Below are 14481 nucleotides of genomic sequence, written 5' to 3' on the forward strand. Positions count from 1 at the left end.
ATACATATATATATATATATATATATATATATATATTCCTTTAATTCCTCTACGCAAGTTATTTTTAGTATATGCTAAATATTGAGCGCATGGGAATTATTCAGTTACTTTCACTTTCACTTGACGTGAAAAGTTCGCAAATTCATAACATTAAAAAGTAGTACTTAACTTCTTATCCCATAGTATCAGCTTGATCGTTTTTTGGCTTAAAGTGTATGCATATCCATATATGTTCGTGCATATATGTTTTTTCTTTTCAAACATTTTTTTACCTTCCAGTTTCTGAATGCACTGCTTGGATGCCTAAAGAACCATTTTCATGTTCAAATTTAATTCAGCATTTTTCATCATGCCATCTTTTCATAATTCAAATTACTGTGAAGTAGAAAGAATTCAAAGAACAAGTAATATTGTTCTTTAACTTTTTCTCCATTCCTTACCTACTGTTCCATTTTTTCACATATACCGCTGTTACTGAGGAATGGTTTACCGTCCATGTGACAAGAGATAGAGAGTTTGCGAGATGTTTTAAGGTTGATTAACAAAAATGGTATTAGAATATTATGTGGAAGGCGAAAGCAATTCTGTTCTGGATATTATATGACCGATCTGAGCGATCATCAAGTCTTAAGGTACGTGTGAAATAGTAATTTCAAAAGTTACATATGTGAAAGTTTTTTTTTGCATGGATCGTTCGTTTGTATCTGTTATTTCTCGTATCTTCAACTTGTTCATTCGAATTGACCTGTGCTGGATGATTTGTAAATGCTCCTTGTACAAGGAATGAATGATGAATGACTTACTTAGTGTAAGAGCAGAGCTGCTCTATTATGTTACTTTTTATTATGCTGATCTAGGTCCATTATTTGCAAATAATTCATTCTATGCAATTTAGCTGTACAAGGGTGTCAGCGTTCTGTTCGTTATGTTTAAATTTCGTTTCATTCTTAAATCAATTACAGACATTAGTTCATTTTAAGAACCGCTACACTCTCCCCGACTACAAAAAGTACATTTTGGTTCTATATTCTTACTAATTTTAAGGTTTTCTTTTTTTTTTCACAACAACTTGCTTAATACAGTCTCAATGTTGTACCATCACAAAATACTGTGGATTGCGTCATGCTGGCAAAGACTTTCTCCGAATTTGATAGTATGTTCTGGAGTTATTATAGCTAGACTTATCAACTTCAAGAGCACAACATAAGTTAAAGGTCATTCAGAGTTCAGGTTTTTAGGTATTACCACTGAATTTCAGCGAAGTACCATTTTCCTTGCAGCTTCCTTTTGTTGTAACGCAATCAGTTCGATGCAGTCAATTAAAGAAATTTACACCTTACCATTTTTTTGAAGGACCTTATTAAACTGGTGCATATTCATGTTTAAATATTTAGATCTGAGTGCAGAAAAAAGGTTTTTACGAATTTTCTTAAATCGGTAAATCATAGTGCTGTCTTCAAAAAAATCATCTTTGGCCAACGATTATCATTTTATTATTCATGCCGTTTTGTTAGGAATATATAACAAAATTTTATCTTATTAGGATCCCTGGGCTTACCTTCCATTTTTCAGATTTTAATGCGTTGTATTCGATTATAAGTTCGTTTTTATGAATCTGTGGTCTTCGACGGATTATATGACTACGGGACACAAAGCGCTGTTTGTTTGGTTATTGCTATTGCTCGCCCTTGTCTTTCTAGTTGTTTATCTGGTTAGTTTTTGTTTCTAATTCATGATTTCACTGCACTTGGAATAATTTTAAACGGTTTGTTCAAAAATTCTGTTTAAAATTAGATCCGAATTTTTCAGGATGGTGGTTTGGATGGCGAGCCATCGATATTTTTTCTAATTTTAGGATTTTTTGACATCCTTTTTCTGTCCAGTGCAGTGATCAAAATAATACGCCATTACCAGATTTGTGGAGTGGGAGGAAGGCAATACGATATGAATACACCATACTCGATGACAGCATACGTTTATTCCTTAGAAAAGCGAACTTCTGCTGTTGTCTTTGGTAATTTAATTTAATTTTTAACTTTGGTTTTTGCGATAAGTCATCATGCTGTTTGTCATTGTGTAATTGTTTCATTTTGTAAAACAGCAGATATTTATTGAAAGCAAGTTTGGCGTTATAGCTTCGAGATGATGGCTTGTTTTTCGTTCTCTGTAGCTGTCAAGATTTTTAATATGAAGATTATCAAGATCAGCTATCAAGATTTTTGAAACATATAGAGAAAAAAAATGATATCCAAAATCACAAAATATACATTTTTTAGCATTGTTGGTCTTCAAAATTACTTTCGAAGTGCTACTGTACATTCGATTAAAATTTGGTATGGTCCAGGTGTTCTGGCTCTCAGTGCCGCTTTGGTTATTTTTGGTCGTTTTAATCATCGAACTAACTTTTCGTTTATTTAGCATACATAATAAACCAGCTGTAAAAATACGACAGCATAGTTAATTTTCAATTCAGTTAATTTTGATTTTTTTGAATTTAGAATCAATGCATTTTTGATAATGAATTGGATATTAGTTTTTTTATTCAAAAGTATAGTTTAATAATGTTGTATCCGAAGAGAATTTTGTGATACGAATCTTCCTTTGACCCTTCCTTTGGAAGTCCTCCCACTTGTTTGTAGCGACATTATATCCGTTGTTTTTTTTTTTCTTTCACTAACAGCGGAATTAAATGTGTAAACTGTTTGTTAGTCACTGTGCTATGTCAGTGTTTATTCCTAAACATATAACGTATTTTTGTTTTTTATTTATAAACAGCAAATAAAATATCTTGCAACTTATTTTGAACACTTCCGAGAATGACTACCGGAGAAAGCATGCATTTCTCCTTCTAATTCATTTCATTTAACGAACCTTTTATGTCTCTTATGTTTAACGAACTTTTAATGTATGCTGTGTGTCAGATGGTGATATTCGAATCCGACACTTTTTCCGCGTCTTTGGATCGAGATGTTTTTGTTTTTGTATTAATATTAAGATATTATTGCAATAAATGATATTCATGAAAAAGTCAATGTATTTGTAATGAATTCTATGAGATTTATCAACTTTTAGATTCAGAGTGAATATTCATTTTTTTTTTTGGAAATTTCTTTCAAAGAAGCATTTAGCCATAAGAATCGATTGCTGCTTTTGTAGGCTTGTTTAAGAGTGATTATTAGAGCTGAAGTCCCAAACATTTTGCTGCATAAAATTCTCAATTTTTGTTATAAAGTAGAGCTAAACGTGCTACAGACTGCTGATAAGTTAGGAAAACAAAGCAGAGAAAATTTATTGAAAGATTAAGTAGCCCTCATTTATGGGCGAGGATAGCACAAGAATACGAGATTGTGCAAAGTGATATGTCACCATAGTTGTTGATGGGGCCCAAATCATGAGATAATGAATTTTGAGCAAGCATGTAAACAAGTGAACAATTTTTTGCTTAGATGTACCACCAAGTATAATTATTTTTCTAAGATTTACCACGTAAATAAACGAACCGAGCCAAGATAAGCTACTGAAAGCTTCGAAGAATGAGTTATACCTACTGTTGCCGATAGATATGCTCAACTTCCGCCCCATTTTCTGTGCTGTAGAGCTCAATTTTATCCGACTCATTATCCCATAGTGAATATATGAGTAGTTGTCGTTGAAGAGGTGGGGAAAAGCTGTCAAAAGCAAACCACTTCAAATAAACTTCTAGTTTTGCTTCCTTAGTTATCATCCATTTCGCTCGCTTTCTTCTCGAGAATTCCTGAAGCATTCCTATCATCGTTAGCATCATCGATATGAGTGGTATGTGGTAATATAATTTTGACTAGTTCTCCTTTTATTACAATGAACTTCTTCCATGACATACCGCTCAGTTCCATCATTCTCAATAACCTGAACCCGGGTAATAGAATTTTCTGCTTGCTTCTGTGATTATCACACGTTATTATATCTATTTTTTAGGTGCCAGGTCAGAAACAATGATGAAGCATTAGTTTCTGTTTAAAATAGATATCCGTTAGCTATCATATTACTTCCTTTCTCTGATCCTTCCCTGGCACATTTTCAAATACCTAAATTTTCAATTGGATTAATAAGCAGTATTTAATAAGCCTTCTTTTACTAATTAATATTTCATACCAAGACTATCCTTTGAATCAAATTTTAGTCCAAACTAATTTAGTGGATAGCTAAAATGAGAAATCGAATTAATTGATCAATAGAAATGAATTGCAACATTTCCTACAATCCGATAATACGATCCTTTGACTATAGTGCGAATATCTTTCGTGTCTTTCAACATTATCAAATAAATAAAATAAAAATCATGAACTCATAAACTTTTTAATCATAAACTCACTTTTTAGAATAGCATACGACTTGAGACTGAAACCATGGCAAATGTTCGGACAGGTCTGACATTATTATAAATCATATGAAGAACCTTATTTTTTCAAATTGTCAGATAATTAAAAAACTTACTTAAATTTCAGTTCTATTTCAAGAAATCAAGTCACGCCAGGCAGAATTCATGAAAGCATTCAATTCAGGCGATGCAGCTGGTGCTGCAGCATTGTACGATCCGGAAGGTTACTTCATGCCTAATGGCATTGATCCAGTTAAAGGACGAACAGGTACTTTCTTTTGACCAGTCCGGAAGAGTTAAGTCTCAAATATTTGGAAGTGAAATATTTGAGAAGGAATTCCGACTAACTCGGAAAATTTTGCATCAATAAAATAAATAATGAAGTGAATTGTTAACCAAAAATTTAATTTTTGGCTGTGAGTAGTTCATTTTACTTTCATAAAAGAACCGGAAATCAGACTAAAGGATTTGTGTTGGATGGCATTCGAACATCTCTGATAAAGATTACCTGTATCCGCGGAATTCCTGAGAAAAAACATGTGACGAAGTTTTATTTTAATAACATTCTGTCTACATTTCAGGAATTGAGTTGTATTATAAGCAGGATATGTCGGAAGGTGTTAAAAGTTGTCAGGTGATATTCTTTTTTTAATTTGTGATTTGAATAGATCCATGAGTTTTCCAACCTGGAATTAATTATATCCTATTTCAGGCATTTAGAAATTCAGAAATTTTTTGAATGTGACAATATAAGGGAGAAAGTAATTTTGATCGATCCGCAAAAAAATGTGGAAGACATATGTGGAAAACAAATTCTTAAAAAGTTGACCGAATTTTAAAACGGCAGGATTTCAGAATAATGTTTTCTAAACCCGTGATTTTCCAGTATCACTATATTTCCTACCATCTCCAGATAATAACAGAAGAAGTAAATGGTGCTGGTGACTGGGCTTTTGAACGTGGCAGTTACCATCTAAATGGTACACGTGGGCCAGAATCGGGTGCATACCTGCAAATTTGGAAGAAAGTAAACGGAAAATGGCTTATTCATAACGACTGCTTCAATGTCATCAAACCGGCAAAGAAATGACAACAATCGTGATAAACTGAAATAAATGATGAATATTGTAATTTTCTTTCTATTAGCACAAATAATCTCTTCAATTTAATGGGGTTTTTTCTAAATTATTAGGAAATGAAGCAGGATTTTAGCAATTACCATCAAAATTTATTGAATGATTTATGAATTTCACAGCAGTGTCACCTGTCATGCAGTACTTTATAATGTCATCGACTACCGTTTGATTAATGAATAATTTTCGCTTTTGATTATTATACAAGGATTACATGGTTTCTCTAGTCTTCTATCATGTGTTTTGTGATCTGTAATAAACAAAAAAATTCTAAATTGGTAATCAGTGACTGGATCAATGTAGGTGTACTTTTGCAAGCCTGATAATCAGTGAGTATTTACACAGTAAAGCATTTCTTTGGGAATTAATGAACTCAGAAAATGATTTTTACCTGTGATCTGTTTGAAATTCTTAACCTTTACTTCATCTTACAATTAAAGGATAGATTTCGAACATATCAAACAGTTTAAGATTATTAAGGCTTAAAAATCAATGCTTAGCATCTCATTCTATTTTCAACTGCAAAAATAATTGGAAAAATTTTATGAAATCCTGATCTAACACGAAAAAAACGCTTAATGGATGAGAGAGTATAAGCTCATTAATTAATTTGTTTTCAGTGAAAAAGTGAATACATATTTATAGACGAAAGATGCAATATATTTTTTACAAACATATATTTATGTGAATTTTTTTGTTGTGTCGAAAGAAGACGTGATGGGAGAGTTCCAAGCACTATCAGAACGGATGCGATAGGTCACAGGTCACGATTTGTGTGGTCGAATAACAGCTCCAAACGATCAGAAATTATTCCAAATTTTTTTGCATATCTATGTTTAGGTGAAAATCATTGTTGTAACCATCATTACACAATGGTATAATTACTTTACGGTTGTTAGAAACAGAATAGAAATAAAGGTCCTCTCTCACATTCCTTTTAAGATTTGTTAAATTTACACGTTTTGTTGACGACATTTTTTCACATCTTTTAAGATTTTCAATATTGTTATGATGTAGCAGTCATCGAAATTATTTCTAAAATTAACTAACTGAAATATCGGAATAATCGCATTGAACCAAATCTCGTGATCCTTTCACCCGATGTTAAAAATAGGTCCTAAAGCTGCAAATATTTCCTAAAGTTTAAAACAATCTTCTAATCTCATGATAGTAATTTTCTCGATGATTGCTGAACGTTAAGCGCCATTTTTGAATCAAAATTTAGCGACGAGGTCAACTGCTGCCTTATAATTTCCGGAAAATGTACGCAAATTGGTAAAATTTGAAGCATTTAGCTTCGAAAAACTTCAATTTCGAAATTACTTTCTCAAATGATAGTGCTTTACCCTTCCTCATGTCAACCACACTCTGCTATTTTACTGATCTTATTGCTTCAGATAAATTTTTAAAGCCTTCTTATTCAGGTTATTTGAATATTATTTAGAAATAGCTGCTAGGAAACTTTAATCTTAAATAGATTATTTCGTATATTTGCATATACGTTATCTTAAAACGCAAATTAAGCACTTTTTTAAAATGCTTTTTGAATTAAAGAAGTCTATGATTTTAATATTATCGCCCATTTTCAACAAAAAATATCCTTTAATGAAATAGTTTAAAAAGCACATATCTTCATATTTTTCTTAAAAGATCATTGGAATTTTCATCTTATTTTGTTCATTTAAATGGTGGAAATGCTATTTTTTTTCCATAGAAATTGACTACAAAATTTGAGGATTAGAAAGAACGAGAAGTTATCATTGGGAAGTTTTGTTGAAACTGTTGGATTTGATCGTTATTGGTTTTCACCTGAGAATGTCTGATATAATAAAACACGCAAAGATAAGCCATTAACACAATTAAGAAAGAATCTCTTTTTTGTTTGTTGTTGTTTTTTTTTTTTTTTCCAAACAATCATCCATTTTTTCTCTGTTTTTCATGATTATTTAATTAGCACACAATTTTTAAAGCGATGATATAATACTAGAAAACTTTGAGCTTCAAATATTCTTTTACTGATTTTACATATAAATTCTGTTGTCAAATGTTTCCAGCTAATAAAGCTTTTCTCTATTTGGCGAGAAAGGGAAAAAAAGAAACTGCAACCAAGACAGCTGACAATTTTCTGAAAAAAGCGTGTATCGCAAGCAGGACATAACAACCCTACCATATCCTGTTCTCATTCCTTACTTGTAATCTCTAAATATACGCTTGTTATTTTGTTTCCATTTTCCGCGTGCCGGATTTCCGGATTTCCTACTTAAACTAATTGTTATGTTTGTCAAAAAAGATTTACAGGCATAATGAAATTTAAAACAATTTTGCCTTCTCAAATCAAACAGTATCAGTTTGATACTGATGAATTCACATTTACATTAAATTTAAAAAATTTGGCATACTGATACATGGTTGCGGTTTTCATACTTTTGAATTTCTCTCAGTTATTCTACGTGATTTTGTGACAAAAAAAAAGTATTTATTTGTAGCAAAATGCTTCATTTCACAAATAAATAATTATGTAAAGAGTTAATGAGAATTCATTTATAGATGATACATTTGCCAGGTAAATAACAAATTGAAGAGCGCTATAAAACAAATAATATATTATTGACTTTTGCCAAAGTATATCTTTTGTTGCGCCAGCCATTTACACTTCGTTTAGATGCTTATGATATATTTTTCTTGTTCAATACATTACGGTTACAACAGATACAAAACAATGTCATACTGCTCCAAAGGCGCTACTGTCCTCTCATCTAAGAAGGTTTTTTCAATTAAATCAGTCATATACTTTGCAAAAGACTGTCTCAATTCAATTCCTAATATGCTTTTTAGAGTTTTCAACACATAGTTTGTCTCATAGGCAACAAACAAGCGTATTTTCCGTTGTTTTGTAAATCCATTCAAGCATAATTAACTTCGCCGTCTTATTTATTCCCACTCGAGTTTTCCAAGTGTCCAATATCACTTCTCGTGGAAGTTATTAGCACAGGAAAAATAATCTACATGAATTTACACTTTAAATATTGATATGATCTCCGTTTCAACAGATACTATCTAAGTCCTAGAGTGGTACCTAACCTTTTTTTTGACCAGGGATTACTTTGGCTTCTTATTTGTAGCAGGGATCACAAGGTCCAAAAATACTAAACTCTGTTAATTTGAAAATAAGTTTTAATGAAAATGTTTAACGCATTAATTTATCAAACATTGATAAGAACTACCTGTGTCTGTATTTTACTTGTCGCGTCGCTGCCCTTATGACCATATTTAGTTCTCGAGAACCATCGGATGGGAAGCACTAACGTAGATATTACTAGCTATTTTGAGTACATGAGGAATTTTCAGTAGTTTAGGCTGTTGAACGGAGAAGAGCTTTTTTTTTTCGATTTAAAAAAAAAAAAAAACGACATCATCCTTCGGAGAAATTCCTTACAATTTATACTTCAATATTTGAACAATGAAATATTCTGCAGAATATTCTTGGCGAACACAAACAGAAATGATATAATCCTCGGTGATAATATGGAAGTTGTTGAACTTTTATGAGGATTCCATGGCTTAAAAATGAAATTTTAATTTGAAATGCACAACTGAACCGATTCTAAATTTTGTATGAAAGAATGAACTAACGTGAGAGTAAGTCCATATTTGGCAAAAAAAAAAATTGTTGTTAGTAAAGAATAATTCATCCTTGATATTAATGCATGGAGTTTGAGTAACACTTTTATTGCAAGTACTGAAACTACCATTAGTAGATTCCATAAAAATCCCTCTCATGCAGCTCATTCAGTAAAATTTCTCCTTTCAACTGCTTATCTTTACATCCGAAAGTTTGCGATTTGATTTTTCTTGAAATAGATTTTAGATACCGCCGATTTATTTTATCATTTGGTGACATCCATTCTTTAATGATTAAGACTATGTGTTGAATATCGCCTAGTATCCTGTCTACAGTTTCTCGACATAAAAAAAGCACTTAATTAAAGATGGTGATTAAAGATAGAAAGAGGACAAGTAAGATAAGGCAGCAAAACGAAGGTATCATTCATGGATATGCAAATTGTCTCACTCATTAAATCGAGAGCGTGATGCCATCGGTTGGTAACTTCTTCGGGTTCAAAAAAGTGCATTAGTAAATTCAGTGTGAAATGGTTATAAAGAATGTCAACTTAGTTGTAAGATATTCCCGAAGCATTGTGGGCATATTTGGTGGATTATCCCGAATAATGTACTCGTAATAGAAGTTTATTCAAATTGACAGTTGAGTCGACCAACTAAACAACTGTTAAAGTAATACTTCATTATTATTTTGATTGTTTCCAGAACAATAACACCAATTACAGCCTTTAGTAAAGTGTGGGTTTTCGGTCAACTGCTCTGCTACTTTATGTCCTTTATACAAGTTAGTTTCAGTTTTCTGAACCTGTTTATTTATGCACTTGTCGGTTTCTATCATGAAATTTAAAACTTTGCTGGGATGAGATTTCAAGTTGTTTAGTTATTAAATAGTAAGCAGTGATTGAGATGCGAGTTTGTTAATTGCTTGCTTTAGCTTTAACATCTTTTCTTATTTTCAGGGTGTAAGCTTATACTTTTCATAATCAACTCTCAACTATAACAATTAATCATTACATTTTAATATCTTTTTTATGGAAATAAAAATAAATTTGAGCAGTTTTCCTGCCCTTTACAATACATTTTGAAATGTTTTACTAAGTACGCATTTATCCGTCTGTATTTTGAATTTTTTAGAGATTGAAATAGAATCGTACAGGTGATCTGCTTACAGAATTCTCTTGCTTAATTGAATTCAATTAAACAATACGAAATCAATTCATACACTTCCTTCGATAATTTATTTTGAATTCAACATGGGATTTGTTTTCCATTTCTGTCATGGGAACTTGAGAAACTTCTTTAATAGCTTCGAAACGAACCCTTTTATGACTAGGAAACTTGTTCCATAAAAATTTTGAACTTTAATCTGTTTTTTAATTAACATCTCTGACCTCTTTTCCAAAGACATTTTTGGTATTTTTATTTATCTGAAATTGGAATTGCTTCTCACTACAACCACTTAGAACTCATTTAATTGCAATATTCGAAAATAGTGAAAACGAATTTTACGCATTTCCACTTCAATCTTTTCTCGCCAGTCATTGAACATAGAAATTTAAGCGAGCTTGCCTACCTCAAATTATCGACTGCTAAAATCTGTCTAAATTATTATCTTAAATTAAATTATGATCGATTGCTATCAAAAATGGAGTGCATTTAAGATTCTTGTTCTCATATTTAGCACAAAAATGTTTTTCGGGGTCAAATGGACCAAATTTTCTTTGAGGTCAAATATATGATGGACTTAAGAATTACAAAAGCAGAGAGACGAGCAAAGATTCGGAACAATTAAATTATTGCAGTCAATAAGCTCGTAATAATTACAACTGTCGTAATTCCTCTTTCGTTAGCAAGCAAACTGTTGTTTTTCTCCGGGATTAAATGAATATAATCTGCCAGCATCATGAAAACAAACTTGTACTAGATGTATTATATCCATACCTGGAAATTCCTAATCGTTAAATTTCAACACTTATATCCAACCTGATCTGTTTCGTAATTCATATTATCTGAATCGGCCGCTTTCGCACCATTCGCACCTAAAACTTTTCGAATCAAAATGTCTGTAGAGATTGTAAAGAGCGTGACCACTCCCTAAATTCAAATAAACGGTTATTTTTCCAAATGAAAAGAGACTGGAGATGTGTTAGAGAAAGAGAGGAGAATGGAATGGTAGCTGTTATACGGAAAGGATGAAATTTGAAGCAAAAATTTTTTCGGGATTCAAAAGAGAAGAGAAAAACAAAAAGGAAATTTTTAAAATTAACAATGTGCAAAGATGACGTATGTATGATATTTTAAGTGCCTCATAAAATTATGGAATATTTGCCTATTTTTCATCTTTTCTGCTATTCCATTGAAAATTGTACTGTTTCATGCAATTACAAGTATTTTGACATTTTTACAGGCCAATTCAAAAACCTCAAGCAGTAAAAATAATGGGCCTAGCTTTTGTGTTAGCAATAACAATACCATTATCCATGTTTATCAAGCTGAGATTTATCGAATATGAGAATTTTACGGCCAATTTTGCACTGAATACTGAGGTTTTGATGACGTTAGATATAGCACTTATGGTTTGTTATTGCACTTTTGGCCAATTGTGTGAATTCAAGGGTAAGAAAAACTTGAAAACTTTTCACAACATTTTGTAGTTTAAATTACAGGGAACAATTAATTAAACAGTGAAATATAGTCCTGATGGCTCCTAGGTTTAAAGATCAAAGTTGTATTCAAGTTAACAGTGCTTGTACTCATTAGTGGTATCGCATAACTAAATGTACAAAGTTATTTGGTTTACTCTCAAATCTAAGTTTTTTTTTTTTTTACTTAACTACATACTTTTCTATAAATAGAATGGAATAATAGTAGCGTGTTCACTATACGAAGAATAGAAATGTATTAGCAGCTTATAAAATTTATTTACAATAGATTCAAAAGCCCAAGATGCTAGTAATGTTATCGTCTATTCATTGTAAACTTTCAATTTTCAAAAAAGAATTTGGAAAGTTTCAGGTACAGTTGTATTCACCTTTCAGTTTGTTGCATCATTTACTGTAATTTCCTTTTACTATACAATGGTTTCATTAAAACTTATCAAAGTTGGTTTAATATTCATTTCAATTAATATAATGTAACTGTTTCTGGTCAACTGTTGATTTTTAATCCTTCCATAATTGACGACTTCTAGGATTGGTAGACTGAGTAAAAAATTCATTAGATAAATGAATGAAAATAAATTTCGTTATATTTCAGAAGTTATCAATTTAAGATTTTATTAGTAACCATTTGAATATATTATAAGAAATAGAAAGAAAGCTGATGAAGATTTCAAAAGTGAGGAATCTCCAACCTTTGAGCCAAAGCTCTTATATTTGACCTTTATGCAACTTGGAACCCCTCCTATCTTAGTTGTATCGATTTTTTAATGACTGTTTCGGATTTCAGACATTCTCATTCAAGGAATAAATGAAGAAATGCTCGTTTCGTTGATAATGAGCATTAAAGTGATATCTGAATACGAATCGTATGCTGTTAATTCTAATGGTTGCCGTGTTCGCTTGTTGTTTCCTCAGAGATTATCATTGGTTACTAGATAGATTTCAACGGGAGTATTTAATTTGTATCATAACATCTCAGTGAAGTGTTTTCCATTCTCCACTAATTTCCTTCTTAGCCGATCATATATGAAGACATAATCTTCAACTTAAATTCTATTTTACTTTCATAGCTCAGCGATATGGAATCTATGTTTATACACCTTACTGAATGATCAATTTCAGCTAGCATCCCGTAATTTGCTATAATTCCGGATAATACAGACCGGAACTTTGGGACCAGAGATAAGTGGAGGATTATGCGATTGATGTCCACTGCTTTTACTAACGATGCTTTGGAGGTAATTAATCCAAAACGAAAATGAATTTTGAGCGAGATTCACTTAGCAAACAATTTCAAATTTTGTTGGAAACTGCAGCGTATAATCAATATTTTTATAAAAAAAAACTTACTTGTTGAACAAATAAAACATAGTTGCAATTTTTTTTTTGCTAGTCAAATAAGAATGAATTTTTTGAGACGTACATTTACTAATTTGCGCTACAGTTTTAATAAAGAAGTGTGCATACCTATTTGTTGAACTAATATGCATTGATTTGTAACGGATAATTATTATTTGATTAAATTTTGTCTACTTATAGCAAGCATTTCATTACGCTAATTTTTCTTAATAGTCCATTTCCAGATGATATGATAATGCTACTTGGAGAACAAATACACTTAATAATTTCTTAGAACTGAAGGAAATGTTTAGATAATATGGTCTAGTTCCAGAAAATTCTCTACTTTTCTCTGGTTAATGAAAAATTATTCAAGATTTTTTGGAAGGAAGCTGGAGAGTAGATAAAAGCCTCGAATACATATTAGTCACTGATCTGAGTAGTGATATCTCCCATATGTTGTTGGTTTCAAAGGAACTGAAGTAAAATAAACAAAAACCTCTGTGACAATTTAAGCAACATTAGATCTGAAGTTTAAACTTCAGATAGATTGAATAAATTAGTGGAACATCTGTACATAAAATGTTCATATCTTAGGAAAACATATTTTAAATCAGTAGCTTTTTTCCAGTTTAAATTTTAACTTGTTTTGTATTCTAGTTGAACTTTTCACTTTCATTAATGCATTCAAATGTCTACAATTTATAGATGATATATCGATTGATTTCTGTGTCGACAAAACAAATCGAATGTCAACAAATGCGAAACGTTGTAAAACTTCATTTCATGTGTCGTAAAAACATCAGTGATTCTTTTTTCTCAATAGTACTAAAAAGGCGAGAAAGCAAAAAGGCATAGCTAGAAATAACAACAGCAGCGAAATACCAGTAATGAAAGTAATTAGATAATAGTAACAGTAGTTTAAATGCTAAAATTACATATATTTATAGATAATAATTCAAAAATACGATTCTTGCTAAGTTTGAACCGACGAAGGATCTAACTTTTGTCTTCCTCAAATGATTACTAAAGTTGAAAAAAGTGGAAGGGGCTTGCAGAAGACAGTACTTATTATGAAAATAAACAACAATAATGATAACAGTAAAAGAAGGGCGGTTACTGGAATGTATGCAGTATGCAAGGACGGTATTGGTAGTACATGATTGAGGCGATTAGGAATCAGGAAGGACAAGGTATATTACAAATTATGAAATTTCGATAAAGACTATGCTATTCAAAAGACGGTTAAGTATGAAAAAATCGATAAGGTGCCTAAGTGCTTCATTGCACATGTCACTATTTTTGTTGATAATTATGGACAAATTGTGGTCAATTTTTCGTATATTTTGATGTTTTCCATTAATTAAAACAA

The 14481-nt window shown here is 31.4% G+C and overlaps 4 protein-coding genes across 4 annotated transcripts; 3 read left to right on the top strand and 1 right to left on the bottom strand.

The window, feature by feature from the left end:
- Window positions 1-1636: 1636 nt before the first annotated feature.
- On the top strand, window positions 1637-2028 carry LOAG_02259 (hypothetical protein; the record flags this gene model as incomplete). Its single annotated transcript, XM_003137797.1, has 2 exons — window positions 1637-1711; window positions 1810-2028. The coding sequence occupies 2 exons, from the start codon at window positions 1637-1639 to the stop codon at window positions 2026-2028; spliced, it is 294 nt and encodes a 97-aa protein (XP_003137845.1).
- Window positions 2029-2889: 861 nt separating this feature from the next.
- LOAG_02260 (hypothetical protein) lies at window positions 2890-3784 on the bottom strand (the record flags this gene model as incomplete). The annotated part of the gene is made up of 2 exons (XM_003137798.1): window positions 2890-3049; window positions 3549-3784. The coding sequence occupies 2 exons, from the start codon at window positions 3782-3784 to the stop codon at window positions 2890-2892; spliced, it is 396 nt and encodes a 131-aa protein (XP_003137846.1).
- Window positions 3601-5727, top strand: LOAG_02261 (hypothetical protein). Its single transcript, XM_020445963.1, has 4 exons — window positions 3601-3895; window positions 4485-4625; window positions 4939-4991; window positions 5271-5727. Exons 1-4 carry the CDS (start codon window positions 3838-3840, stop codon window positions 5445-5447), a joined length of 429 nt encoding a protein of 142 aa, XP_020303637.1. The 5' UTR covers window positions 3601-3837; the 3' UTR covers window positions 5448-5727.
- Window positions 5728-11389: 5662 nt separating this feature from the next.
- On the top strand, window positions 11390-12977 carry LOAG_02262 (hypothetical protein; the record flags this gene model as incomplete). Its single annotated transcript, XM_003137800.1, has 5 exons — window positions 11390-11394; window positions 11519-11687; window positions 12127-12148; window positions 12559-12698; window positions 12933-12977. The coding sequence occupies 5 exons, from the start codon at window positions 11390-11392 to the stop codon at window positions 12975-12977; spliced, it is 381 nt and encodes a 126-aa protein (XP_003137848.1).
- Between the last annotated feature and the right edge of the window lie 1504 nt (window positions 12978-14481).

Source organism: Loa loa, assembly GCF_000183805.2.
Source record: "Loa loa unplaced genomic scaffold supercont3.57, whole genome shotgun sequence".
Classification (NCBI taxonomy): Eukaryota; Metazoa; Nematoda; class Chromadorea; order Rhabditida; family Onchocercidae; genus Loa; species Loa loa.

Coding starts and splice junctions, on each gene's coding strand:
- LOAG_02261 (XM_020445963.1), top strand. CDS start 3,838: ATGAACTTCTTCCATGACATACCGCTCAGTTCCATCATTCTCAATAAC. Junction 3,896..4,484: donor TCTCAATAACCTGAACCCGG/GTAATAGAATTT, acceptor CTTAAATTTCAG/TTCTATTTCAAGAAATCAAG. Junction 4,992..5,270: donor AAGGTGTTAAAAGTTGTCAG/GTGATATTCTTT, acceptor TACCATCTCCAG/ATAATAACAGAAGAAGTAAA.